We start from the raw sequence: 14,778 nt of genomic DNA, 5'->3' as shown, positions 1-14,778 counted from the left end.
TACACGTACTTCTACTCTGCACTCAGGCATCTCCAAAGCTGCTATGTACACTCAATTCCTTACCTTAAGGCCTCCATTGCTTCCTCAGGATTAACAATGTCAGACGTAAGCACATCCATTAATGTGGATTGACTCAATATTTTCCGCCTGTTGCCTTGTTTCGCATTTGTAGTTAATTGTGCTCCATTCATCTTCAAATGTCCAATGACCTTAATAGCGATACTCCTCCCAGTTGCTTATTCAGTTGGCTGACCATAGCTGTAGCTGAAATGATTGTGTGCTGCATACCACTGGTAGAGGAACTTGTTTGCTATAGAGACAAAAGGAAACATCATTAGCTTTAGTAGCTCTTAATATATTAGTACAAGCACTGTCAATAGTGACAGAAGACACTATAATCACACAACTGCAATGCACATAATGCAATGACCACAAAGGGACAGTTGAAAATCTTTTGCTACGATCAACAGGTAAGTCCACACTTTTGTTACAAGATTGTCAATTTGTTGACACCATATCTTAGCTTCAAAGATCTATTTATGAGGGCAAAGGCAATTAAATGAAATTAATCTTACAATACACTCTTATAATTCGCAAAAAATTAAAAATATTGTAACCACGCTAATATGTCAATGTAAAATGGCGGCGTCAAAGTCTTCAACTTTGTGACGAAAGTTCCATGGTTCAACTTCATTTCTTTAGTAAACCTACACAGCAAAAACAGGTTTTATATGATGCTGATAAGTTCTCCTAGTAAAACAAAGCAAAATGTTACATTTATAATTAGAAATGAATAGTAAAAACAGAGCTCCCTTTGTTTTGCTAAGCATTTTCATTTCTTAATATGTGGAAGTATATGATTTCTTTTCCGTGTCCAAGCATATCTGGACATGGCCATTTTTGAGCTACTATATCTCAGGACTGAAGAATTTAGGACAAAATTCCTACACTTAAATTATCACCTTTGCCTAGAGAGAGTTTCCTGGAAGCCTGACTACTTTTAGCAACATTACTGGTTCGTGCTGCTTAGGACAAAAAGGATGAAAAAATGAACTGAAGAAAACCTACTTTTGGCAATGGCTTTATTTGACAGTGGGACTCATTAGGACCTGAGCCAAGAGCTGTTATAATTAAAAACAGAAGAAAGGAGTTATTTTCTAAACAGAAACACTGACAGCAGAGAAAGTACAGTGGAACCTCAAAATGCGGACCCCCTGAGATAAGGACATCGCAACAATAGGGACATTTCCTGCTGGTCCTGCACAAAATACTATGGGGCACTGTATCAGCAAACCCCTTGGTTAAATACAACTCCCCATTATGTATTGTGGACACTTTCTTGATCCTCTACAGCTTGCTGGCAATTAAAAAAGCCCCATAATGCAGACATTAGCCACACCCTAGGGTGTGGTATTACTACAAACAAGCGCAACTGTGTAAAAATATTCCTATAATTGTTTTCACCCCCTTGCAAGTACAGCTGGGTTCTTATTACGACTTATGAAGGTTCTCTCTACCATCTAATGCTTCCAGAAAAGACTTTAGACAGTATCTCTATGTTCTTTCACTGTTTGAAAGCTCATAACTTTGTCCCATGAGCACACTGCCATTTTTGTTTGCCGTGACCACACCCACTTACGTAATTTTGCGGGTGGTTGCTAAGGCTTGTTATTTCTACAATACAATGTGTATAGAAGAAACGTATGTGTGGACATACAAATAAGTAAATATATATATAGATAGCGCGACGGTGAAATCAATTATAGGACGACCTGGGGGCTACGCCCCCAGATCATTAAAACAATGGTGTTACAAAGAAGAGAGAGCAATCAATTTCAAACATGCACATGCAACTATAGCATATGTACAAAACAAATATGAAACCTCACTTTGTAAGCCAGTAAATTTCACTAACCTATCTTCAAGATTTGCAGCCTGAGACCTTGTCATTTGTTTTTCTATAATATACATTATATGCATAAGACATAGCATTATCAGACAGGTTATGTATCTCAACATAACAGGTTATGTATCTCAGTTTGGCTCCAGCTAGCCAAACCGAAGAATTTGAGGACGACTGGTTTAATGAGGTGCTCACATGTTTTAAGGAAAAAAATAACCTATCATCACATGATGCAGGCAGTGCTTACATGTGTGTGTACATGTGTGTGTGTATGTGTGTGTGTGTGGGGTGTCATGAAGTTATTAGTGAACTTTGAGCATGGTGCTATGACAATGGGTACAACTGAACCCAGTAGCTAGCAAACCAAGGACTATTTATGTCTAGAGCCTATGCATAATTGTCCGTGCAAGATACATACTTGTTTCCAAGTCCAGCGAAATGGAAAAAGATTCACCTGAATTATCAATGCGGGTCTGAGGATGAGGTCCTAGATGACCAGTTAGTATTGTCCAAATCTAACTTGTTGGTTGCCATGATTCTGCAAGAGAAAAATAGATATAAAGTTATGCATATTTGGATCTTACCCATTTCTTTAGTAACTGCTATAACTCTGAGCTGAGCTCTCTTGCTGCACTAAGCTCTCACGCCACCTGATCTGATCTAGTTTTAAAATCTATTATCAGCTGACTCATAAATCTGAATAATAATAGGCGTATAATTTAAAAAAAATTCCTATGATTGCTTTCACCACCGTATGTGTATCGCTCACATTTATATATAATTCCTAGCAATAATTAATTATTATTATTATTATTACCCTTGTTAATGATGAATTTATAAATGCACGTTTAGACAACACAAATACAAACAAACAAATATAATCATACAATGTTATTTTTATAATGACTCTGAAGAGCTTGATTATATTTATATTATCATCACTCCGAAGAGCGTAATTATATTGATTGTATCATCACTCCGAAGAGCATGATTACATTCATCTTATCATCACTCCAAAGAGTAATACATGTACTGTACATGTATTGCTACATGTTTTATGTTCTATTATAATTGTATCTTCACTTAATACTAAAAGAAAGAGTGAGATTTTGCTTCTGGGCCCACCATCCATCTCCAATGTCCATTCCATTATTATGAATAGATTCAAGATTTTTATGGAAAATACTATAATATAGACCACAACACTTTTGTAGTTTCAATTTGTATTATAGTATTATCCCTTGACTATCCCAGAAGACACATCATTTATAATCTATGTTTCCTTAGTCTATCCATTTCATCATTTGCTACTGTTGATGATGCCATTTTCTTTTCAACTAGTCCTAGTACAGCAACTCCTTGGAGTGTTCTTACTCTACTTAAGGCAATGTATGCTATTCCATCTTCAAACATTTTAGGACCTAGATCGATTACAGCAGCATCAAGGGATAGACCCTGAACCTTATGTATAGTAGCTGCCCACCAAGATAGTAGTGGCAACTGTGTACGCCGTAATGTTACTCCTTGCTTGCCATAGAACTTGGCTGCGACTGGTTCTATTGGGACAGCTTCTTGTTCTAATGAATCATCAATTGTGACACGGCTCACAAGACCTACACGTGGGTCATAAAATTTTACATATTCTTTTTGTGGTGAATCCCCTTTCTTGCTCGATCATCAGCTCCATTTGGCCAAGAGAAACCCACAATTATTTCTCTAGCTCCATTTACTAATCTTTCTTCACATATAATGTTACATCGTAACATAACCTGTGCTCCAATAGCTAACTTCACTTTACGTGATGAGCCAGCACATTCTTTATCACTGGAAGGTATGAGCGAATCTGGGACTTCTTCGTGTGATACTACACCAGGGATTAGTGTTGTTGACTCTACTATTGAATGCTCTGCATCAAAATCATATATTTTAGTAAAGTGTGATAAATCTTTCAATCTACTGTCATTATAATCTTCTACTTGTTCTTTTAAAGGCAATAGGCATAATGCATCAACAAATGGAGGTTGACTGACATCAATGGGATCCCTGATACCACTTGTCAAACTCGATCGGAGTACACTTATGTTAGACTTTGTCTGAGAACCAATTCTCACACGGTTGAGAATTTCTGAATATTCTGTGTCTTGTCTTTGTCTCATATTCTGAGTTAGTTCTATTACTTTGAACTCATCCCTCCACAAGTGTGTTGAGCCTGGATTACAGCCTCTGCCATCTTGAAATACAAATTTATCCCTCACTGGTGGCAACTGAAAGAAGACACCTACTGCAATGACATTCAGTCTTCCAAAGAGAACTTCAGTGTCATCGGTTCCTTTAATTTCAGTTAGCCACTTGCCAATGAAGGATATTGTTAAGTATGAGACCATACTTATCTCATCTATTATTATGGTGTTGATATATTTCCAGGATTGTCTTAGCTTCTTTAATCTCTCAGCTCCAAGCTTTCTATAGGTAGTGGAGTTTCCATGCTCTACAGGAAGATTGAGAGCCCGGTGAATAGCCAATATTAAAGGCTGCAACACCATTTGGTGCCATTAAAACGCAAGCATTTGCAGCACCAATTGAGCTCTTTCTAAATGCTCTTTGATGGCATATATTACATGGCTTTTACCAGTCCCAGCACCACCTGTTATAAACATGTGAAAAGGGCTGGGCATTGACTCCCTGATCCTCATTTAAAAAACATATACTGCTCTTGAATACTCAAGGACCTTCTCATAAAGGACTCTCTGGGAATCATTGAGACTCGCTATCCTTGCTTCAAAATCTGAGTCTGAAAAGCAACACCTTGAGATAGAGTCTAGAGTCAATGCGTCACCAATATTTTGTTCTATATTTTGACCGCATAGATTTTGATGATCATTATTATCATTAACTAGTAATGCAGCTACATTATCAAGATATAATTCATTGTCATATATTGGATCATGACCATCACCTTCATGATTATTTTCTAAATTTACTTGCGAAGTACTAGGAGCAACAGGAGCGTACACAGCATTGCCACATTCATTTAATACACGAAATTGCTCTGTCGCTCTTTGTACTTCATCAGCAAAAGAGGAGTTTTGTTTTGTACTTAATACTTGTAATTGATTCTTATTTGCTACAAATATTGCTCGAGCAGAGCCATGATTTCAAATTATATCAAGAGTCTCATTTCTCCATGGGAGATAAAGAAAGATTAACTGATAATAGTAACTATCACCATGAGACTCTTGTGTTAATGTAGGTAACCTCAAGCATGCTTGCTTTCATTTTAGACATATCTTTCCTAGACCATTCTTTAGTTTATATCTAGGTTGGACACGGGAAGTTGTTGGCTCAAAACTTTTATCAGCAACGTTGAACCATACAGAAAAGCGTGCAAGACTGATACTGTCAAATGGTTCTCCATCAGGACGAGATTGATATCTCTCTAATGGACCAGGATTGAAGACATCATCATCTCTAGTACTCATAGCTCTTAGCTCTCTATTTTGACTCAAATAGTCTTCCTCTTTTTTTGGTCTATTTGTATTTATGAATACATACAATGGACTAGGGCCTCTTAAATGTAAGCTAGTAGTATAAAATACTGCCTCTTGAGCACCAGTATCCAGTGACTTATTAAAGTGTTTCCTATTTTTAAAAGTTTTTGTCTCTGGGTACAATTTACTGGCAGTTTATCTAACTTTCTTGCTATCTGTTGTTTAATCTGTTCTGGCTTGTCTTTACACATATATAATATCATACATATTTTGCTGCTCCATAGACATATCCTACTACTTGAATGTCCATGTTAGCTCTCCATGCTTTCAGTAGGTCAGAATTGTATGGATTTATCATCTCAGCACCTACTTCACATTTCAGTATGTAGAAACGTGCTTTGTTTCCAACGTCAGCATTTCTTTTCAGACAAGTTGTGTCACTTCGTTTTTTTGGGTAATCAAAGTACAGCAATTACGTCCATTTTTTCTACACATTTGTGTATGATTACGCTTTTGTAATTGCAATGCTAAACCTTTTAAATCATCATCTTCGCCATCTTTTGGTATGTGACAACTAACATATGTATCAATGAAACCCGGAGCTTTCCTTCTACCTTCTACTGTCTTAATATCTGGTGCATTTCTACCCATAATAGACTATGCATATGAGGTGAGCCTCTTTGTTGAAACTCAACTCTCCAAAAGTAGTCTTTTATTTCACCTATAGGCTTACTAGCACCATTTAATATATGATTCATAGAAGCTTGAAAGCGATGAAAGAAATGATGTGTTACTATCACTGGATAGGTACTTAGTAACCTTCTATGCTCTGAGGTAGACAGCTCTTTTACTTCATCATCACTAAGGTGCTTTCCATCACATTTAGCAAGTATACACATTAAATCAAACCAATTCATATCGTCTGCACTTAATGTGATAAGAAATTAAGTGGACACAGCGTTCTAAACATGGCAAACAAATCAAGCTTTGCTTATTCCAGTATGCTGAGGAACCCATCCCCCATATATTACGCTTAAATGCATATAAATTTTCTGAAAGCTCCGGCTTTTAACTTAAATCTACATGTAATAATTCACCAGTAGTGATACGCCCTGTGCTATCCAATAATAATAATGATTTAATTCGCATTGCAATTGATACAGAATCACGTAACCTCATCTTTTCAAGTAAATTTGCTGACAATAGTAAATATGAAATATTATTAGACCAGCGATTGTCAGCATTAAGTAAACGTGATTGAATACAATCAGTAAGTGATATTGGCGGATCTCTTACTCTATGAAGGCCATTGACTTCATTTGGAAATAGACATGGAAATGCCATTTCTTCTGCACTATTATCTTCATAGAAATTTATTGGCTGGCCACTTACTCAAGGAAGCTGATGCACTTGATTATTATATGACCCATTTGGAATGAAGTCAATGGTTTCTAAATTTGGAAGTGTATGATCCGTTCTGACTACTGAACATTTGAATTGGGGAGGATCAATGCTAGTACTATTCTCAGGTTCATTATTACTGTCATAACAATCATTGATAACAGATTCATCAATATTCACATCACTATATAAAGTATTATTATCTTTTAGCCACCGAAGAGCATCAACAACCAATGGCTTCCTCACCACAAATAGGGTTCTAGTACTAGTAGATGTTCTTGATTGTGTAGTGTTAGCACAAGCACTGTTTGTACTGGTACTAGCTCTATCACTCTCAGGCCTACTACTAGTACTGGCTGTTTGATCACCAGGTGGAACAGAGACTGTAGCATTTGTGCCCTGTGGTGGCTTAACTAACACAACTCCGTCACTATTTAGTGGCCTAGAAAAAGAATTAAATACTTCAGACACATTTGCAGGAAAATTAATGGTCTGGCAGCCAAAGCTCATTGACCCAATGGCAACACTATTAGCTTCACAAAGGCTTGCTGCACTCTTGAAATTACTCTCTGTTTCATTGTGATCAAACGGAACAGTTCTGGTGGGATTTCATCTGTATGTCTATTTTATATTGTAGCAAATAGAGGTATTTTCCCTTTCTTTATAAAAGCCATACATCTACCACAAACATGCACACTACCATTTACTACTTTATTAGGCCATAAGGCTGATAATTGTGTATAATTAATACATGCATGATAATGCTGTTGCAATACATCATGTACTTTACTCACATCAGCCAATGATACACCTTTTGGGTAGCACAGACGCTCACATGCACAGCATTTGCTGGTCAGAGATAGTCGTATTCCTTTTTGAAATTTTTCGGTCTTTTTGTGACAGTTGGTGCAGACGTATGCTTTCAGGAGAGGGAGCTGGGCATGTCTGGTTAGCTGATAGTTGTTTGGCATACTGTATCATTCTTTCATTTCTTTGAGCTCTTTGCTCTTCAGTTTCTGAGTCTCTCCTTTCACGATCTCTTTGACGAAGATCTAAAAGACGTACTTCTCGTTCTAACTTAGATTCATTTGTCTGCCTTTGTTGTGATCTTCAATTTACGTCACTGAGACGTACCTCTCTCTGAGCTTCTAACTCATTGGCACATTGTTGCTGAGATCTCAGCCTCTGGTCATCAACAAGTGCTTCTCCTTGAGCTTCAGACATATTGGGACATTGCTGCTGAGATCTCTAAATCAGGTCATCATGACACACTTCTTATTGAGTTTCAAACTCATTGGCACATCTTTGCTGAGATCTCTGCCTCTGGTCATCACGACGTACTTCTCTCTGAGTTTCAGACTCAATGGCACATCGTTGCTGGGATCCATGCCTCTGGTCATCAAGGTGTGCTTCTTTTTGAGCTTCTGACTCATTGGCACATCTTTGCTGAGATCGTAATCTTTATTATTAAGCGAGATTCTCTTTGAGATGGGGATTCATTTTCTATGGATCTCTTCATTCTTGCAAATTCCCTCATCTGTCTCAACATTCTTCCTTTTTCTACCATGGATTTTTTTTATCTCTATTGCCTTTTCTTTTCTTTATAATACTCGGTACGTCTCTTTTTATTAGTATTGCAAACATCTTGTAATGGTACATGGTGCTTAAGGCCCCAGAATCAGTCACTCGCCTTTTTTTGCATAGCGATACTGTTGTAGTGTGTGCATTTTGTTGTTTAGTGGACTCCAGCATCCACTGGTGTAATACTCTCTTCTTTGTTACTCTTTGTACAGAAGTTTCCTTCTTCCAAAAGCATTGTAACTGCATCTTACAATTCTTTGTTGCTTAGTTATGGATTTTCAATTAAGGCGTGGCTTGTTTTGATTGGTCAGTATTTTAATTATTATTAAATGTAAACCTATTAATTAATGAATTCTTGACACATTAATTATTATTGGATAATTGGCTCCTAAATTATTAATGACAACAGCTGCATTCACTGATTTCATATTATATATTTCAGTGAGTATACTGAATAAAAGTTACATTGGACTCAGACATTGAAGAATAAAACCTAGCTCTACTTTATGATGTAAATGTTTGTATGATAAAGTTACAATGGTGAGAAAGGAAGTTAGTTATTTTACCTCTTGTGTTTCACAGCTTTCTTTAGTTGTTTAATAGCTCCTTTAAATGTGACTGAAGTCAACTCTAATGTGTTATTTGCTGCTCCTGAATCCCAAAATGCTGTCATGACTGTTCAAATTCGCCATCGGGTGGTTGCTATGGCCCATTAAAATTGTTACTTCTGCAATACAATGTGTATAGAAGAAATGTAAGTGTGGACATGCAAATAAATAAATAAATATAGATATATATAGATAGCGCGACGGTTAAAACAATCTTAGGAACGACCTGGGGGCTACATACCCAGGTAGTTAAAAATTATTGTAATGTATTGACTAAATTAGAGTTTTAAATGAGGTCATGATGTCTCTCAACCAGCGCAAGTATGCATAAAAGCGATACTTGCAAGGAATTTCCAGTCCATATACAGCTACTGTGTTGCCAGTGACTTCAATGACGGCATTGTTACCATCTCTTGCCAGAAATATAGAAAAAAAGGACAGACAAATTAGCACAAACATGACCAACAACATGAGAGTCCTTCATCATAGCAACCGCATTGCAGTCCACTACGTTGGTTTGCTCCATTTGCAGAATCAAAACTTCTACACTGAAGGGCTGCCATACATTTTGATGCACAGAATGGCCTCTGATGAAGGAAGGTATCTCAATCGAGTTACTACTACTACTTTCAGTCACATATAGACTAGCCATTCGATAATAATGATAGTGATAGTAATAATATTAACTATAAGTTAAACACCTCGGTCTCGGTTGATATGGGATTTATTATGCTGCATTGTAGTCCACTATGTGGGTTTGCTCCATTTGCAGAATCAAAATTTCTCCAATGAAGGGCTGCCATATATTTTGACATGGAATGGCCTCTGATGAAGGAGCGTATCTCAATTGAGTTACTACTACTTTTTCTAGTGACATATAGACTAACCATTTGATAATAATGATAATGATAGTAATAATAATATTAACTATAGGTTAAACACCTCCGTCTTGGTTGATACGCAATTTATTCTACCAAGGGATGCTGTGCCTCGGTAAAATAAACCTGTGGCAACCAAGATTAAGAACTGAATTCTACTATGCCATTATCTATAGCTAAAGACACTTTTCATCACTAGCAAAGGTTTATAAGACCAAAGGGATACTTTTTACTGTTTCCTGACTCTTCTAATGAAAACAAGCAGCCGTATTTTTTTCACACGCACTCCATGTGTGTAAGTAGTACAAACAAGCCCAAAACACCTCTTTCGAAACAAGCACATGGCTAAACAGAACATAGATTCTACATTGGTCTCTATTGTTGTCTAGCTTTTTCCTATGTGAAAAGTTTGCTTACTCTAGCAAGAAGTACCACAAGACACATAGCTACTATGCTTTGAGTTAAATAATAAGGAAAAACCGGTTCTTGGAGTTTTATCAGTTGTTATTGGATGTCCACGAGGTAGTATAAGTGATTTTTCTTACCTCCAATGTGGCAATCTGATGGGTCATTTGCAATAACTTATGGTGCACTAACAAAACATTAAAAATTTATTAAAAAAAAAAACAAGATGAAGTAGGATTCCGAATGACCAATGACAATACAAAATGAAAATCCTACTCTTGACGCAAATTCTACTCTACATTGTACTTTTAATGTTATTATGTAAGAATTACAGATCACTTCGCAATGTAGAGTAGAATTTGCGTCTTCAGTAGGATTTTCAAAACTTATACTATTTAATTACTCTTAATTTGTACTAGATTTATTAAAACTTAATGAATGTTTTGAGACAGAGAATGTTTTGCCTTTTTACACAGAGAAGCTTTAGTACCGGTATATCTGCAATGCTGCAGCAATGTAAAAAGTGGCTGCAATAGAGGAGTATCTCAATCAAGCCATGCTCAACCAGCACACAGTAATGATGGCACATGGCCTTAAGTTGTGAAGAAAGCTGTAGTAGCTCCCACCTTTTAAACAGTTTAGCATACATTTGTATAACTGCTCCTCAAATTTCCTTATCTCCACCAACTATTAACTCTTTGATTCTCCCCACTGTCCAGAATCCTCTTGAAGAATTCTCATCGTTCATAATGACAATATCATCAATCTTAACTTCTCTGGAGTGGATACTTTGTCTTTGCTTATTATATCTCTCACGACGGTTAAGTATGTACTCTAATTTCCATCTGACCAAAATTTATCCAGAGTTAAGTATAAGTGTTATAACCTTTTATTGAAAATAATCAATGAGCTTTCAGGAGCATATTCTTCCGTAACATGACGGTAATGCTACTATTCCAGCAAATTAGATAATTGTCGTCCAACTAATAAAATAATGAAAGGGAGTCAGTGGTTCCTCTAAATATGAAGATGATATGTAAGAGAGAGGGCAAGAATTAAGTATATCTATCACTGCTGTAAGTAGTTCATCATATGTAAATGTAGCACGACCAATAGTTTTGCGGAGACACTTCTTAGTTAGCCAAATCATTCTCTCAAATATCTTTCCCCACCACGGAGTCTTCTCAATACTAAACGACCATTCTATCTTTATTTTAGTTAAGTACTCAGAGACGGAATCATCAGTCACAATTTTCTGTAATACTTGAGCTGCTGCCTTAAATGTTCTTCCGTTATCAGATATCATATGGAGTCAGTCCTCTCCTAGAAATAAAAGCTTCAGAGATCTAAGAAAAGAAGCAGTAGATAAATCAGACACTACATCAATTGCACACAGCCCTTGTTTACAAGCAAATCCAAACTTCTTGTTCAGAATGGGCTCGCGCAGGGTAATCAGGTTTCACATACAAGGCACTGGCATTATCCACCCCTGAATAACTAAATGGAGAATGCTCTGTTACCCTGAATGAAGGGAGAGGCAGAGAAGGAGGAGCTTTATAAGCTAAACCTCCACACCTTCGACATAAATTGCAGCTAGAAATCATAGTCCTTACTGACAATCTAGCCTTTACTACCCAATACTTTGGTCTCAGCTCAGTCAAGGTTCCCTTGACTCCAAGATGAAAGATTCTAGCAAGAGCTGCTTTAATAGTAGAGGCATAAGGGTGCTCACTAGGCTGTACTATTGGCTGTTTGGTGGCATAGGAGAAATCAGAATAACTGATTCTTCCACAACACCTCCACATACCTTATCATCACAGAACAAATCCAGCTGTTTCTTTATGGATTGGAAATCCTTTCTTACTTACAGCGCATTTGTCAATTCTAACAGCCAAAGTTGTTTAGCCTTAATCAAGGCATGTGACATAGTACTTCCATGAACTACTCTTTTTGATAGTTTATAAACAAAAGGTATCAGAAATGATGTAACTTTCAATAATTTAGTTAGTCCAATATCTGTAATTATTGATATTCATTATAGTGGCAATATTTGATTATTCAATTATAAGTAAGCCACAATCATTTTGTTGTAGTAATTTTAACTCTGATTTACAATCTGAGGGAATGTCTGGAGGTATCAAGGTATGATGTTCTATTTTATAACTGTACCAAGGTGGTCCATTCCACGATAATGAACATTCCCTTAAATCAGCAGGTGATATACCTCTGGATGGCAGATCTGCTGGGTTGTAATTGCCTGGGCATTGTCTCCAGCAGCTAATTGGAACTAGACTTCTTATTTGAGTGACATGGTTATGGACAAAGGGTTTCTAGTCTTTATCAATACCTTTGATCCAGAAAAGAGCTACCTGAGTGTCTGTATATCAGACTGGCCTTCAAGAGACAATTTCATACCCAGGCTACTAGTTATGGGCTGCAATAAGTCTAGAAACAAAGAGAGCTCCCAATAATTCTAACCGGGGCATAGTCTGGGCCTGTATTGGTGCTACTCTAGTCTTAAAAGCAAGTAATCTGGTGATAGCCATTTCACGAATTCTCATTCTTAAATACACTACTGCACCATATGCTACAGATGATGCATCACAAAATCGCACTAGTTGAAAACTCTCTACATCATCTAACGACTGAGTGTAGCCCGTGGAATTCTAATAGGCTGGCAACTTCCAAACTCCTTTACAAGCAATTGCTACCTCTCCAACTACTGACCAGGAAGAGTTTCACGTCACTGTACCTTTGCATGACAAAGTGCTTGACACAGGACTTTAAATTTAATAACAGGTGCAGTGAGCCCGAGTGGGTTGTAAAACCAGCCAGCAAAGCTAACAATGTGCCTCTTCGATGGCTCTGACTCAAATTCCTGGTCAAAAATATTACAAATATCCAAAAGAATATCATCCAAAAGAACATTCCACAAAACCCCCAAAATCTTCTATTCTCCGTCAGAGTTCTTCTGACAGTTCTGAAGTATGCTTTGGGCATATGTCTTCTCATTATCAAATATGCTAGGATCTTTTCTAGTACATCAATTTTCCTTTGTAAGACCTCACTATTCAAAAAAATTTACATAACTTAAAGCCACCTTTCTTCATCAAAGCCTTAGCATCAGACTAAATTAAATTCTTCTGTTTTGGCTCCAGTAACAAAATTGTGTATATAAAAGGATCTAAGAAGCTTATTGACTAGTTTTCCACGAGATTCAATGAGACTTTCTAAATGAAATTTGATTGTAGCCCTGAAAAAAAAGGGGCTAGAGGTCACACTGAAAACTACAGTGTGAATCTTAAAACTATAGAAAAGGAGGGTCCTTCTACAAATCATCTATCCAAAAAAATCATAAAACATTCCCTTTCCCTTTTATCAATTGTTATCATTAAAAATGCCTTTTCTACATCAGTAGCTGAAGCTACATTATGCACACAGAACCTCAATAAGATTTCCATTATCTTATGATTAAATTCGGGTCCCGTTTTTAGAGAAGCATTAAGAAAATGACCATTCTCACTAGCTTACGCACATATACTATACGCACGTTGGATGTTTCCCTATCCTTCCTGATGACAGCATGATGAGGTAAGTAGTGCACTCGTGTAAGAGATCCACATGTGCCCCCCTGGCTCAAGCCAACTACAAGAATATTTTAAGGTCATAAAACCAACCAACTCACCAGAAATGGTCGGGCACTTTTATATCATTTTCAAAATCATGTGACACAAACAAGTTAAAACTAGTTATACATATGACGCACATGATAACCACATGACATAGAGTGTTCCTAGTTAGATGGCAACCTGGGCAAGCCTGAGCCAGCCCGAGCTGTCATCCCTCACTAAACCACAGTTGCACAAATTGGTCTAAGGTCAAATCACAATACATTATTAATACACAATACATACACCACTATTAATCAATAATACACATACAACTAATAATTCAAATGATAATGATACACATATACAACCAATAAGTAGTAACACATACCTATATAATAAAGAATAATAATCAATAGTTTTTAATCTATCACATCTCTTCCCCCTTTTCCGGCTACAAATTGTCATTTGTAGCATTATGAAAGCTTCGAGATAACGCATCAGCATTACCATTGATCCTTCCTGGGCGATACTGTGTTTGATACTGGTATGGCTGCATGAGCTAGCTCCATCGAGTGAGTCTAGCATTATTCTCCTTTACTCTGTCCAACCATTCCAATGCCCTGTGATCAGTCTGTATTGTTAACGGCTGGCCCAGTAGATATACTCTAAAGGCTTGGATACTGAGTTTGATGGTCAAGCACTCCTTCTCAATAGTGGAATACTTCTCCTCATGTGGTAGGAGTTTTCTACTAAAATAGCCAATAGGATGGTCTTCACCTTCATCATCAGCCTGACTCAGCACAGCACCAACTCCTCTCACAGATAAATCAGTTTGGAGGATGAATTCCTTCTCATAGTCAGAAGCATACAGTACAGGGGCTGAACACAGCAATTCCTTCAGTT

At 37.0% G+C, this 14,778-nt stretch overlaps 1 protein-coding gene across 1 annotated transcript; it reads right to left on the bottom strand.

The window, feature by feature from the left end:
- Positions 1-398: 398 nt before the first annotated feature.
- LOC100638803 (ATP-dependent DNA helicase PIF1-like) lies at positions 399-4,446 on the bottom strand. Its single transcript, XM_011412034.1, has 3 exons — positions 3,660-4,446; positions 3,278-3,516; positions 399-533 (listed from the first exon to the last, which is right to left on the bottom strand). The coding sequence occupies exons 1-3, from the start codon at positions 4,444-4,446 to the stop codon at positions 399-401; spliced, it is 1,161 nt and encodes a 386-aa protein (XP_011410336.1).
- Between the last annotated feature and the right edge of the window lie 10,332 nt (positions 4,447-14,778).

Source organism: Amphimedon queenslandica, unplaced genomic scaffold, assembly GCF_000090795.2.
Source record: "Amphimedon queenslandica unplaced genomic scaffold, v1.1 AMPQUscaffold_13493, whole genome shotgun sequence".
Lineage (NCBI taxonomy): Eukaryota > Metazoa > Porifera > Demospongiae > Haplosclerida > Niphatidae > Amphimedon > Amphimedon queenslandica.
This window is presented reverse-complemented; position numbering and strand designations above follow the sequence as displayed.

Coding starts and splice junctions, on each gene's coding strand:
- LOC100638803 (XM_011412034.1), bottom strand. CDS start 4,446: ATGGTGTTGCAGCCTTTAATATTGGCTATTCACCGGGCTCTCAATCTT. Junction 3,517..3,659: donor AGCACAGGTTATGTTACGAT/GTAACATTATAT, acceptor ACCCACGTGTAG/GTCTTGTGAGCCGTGTCACA. Junction 534..3,277: donor CATACATTGCCTTAAGTAGA/GTAAGAACACTC, acceptor CCTCATAAATAG/ATCTTTGAAGCTAAGATATG.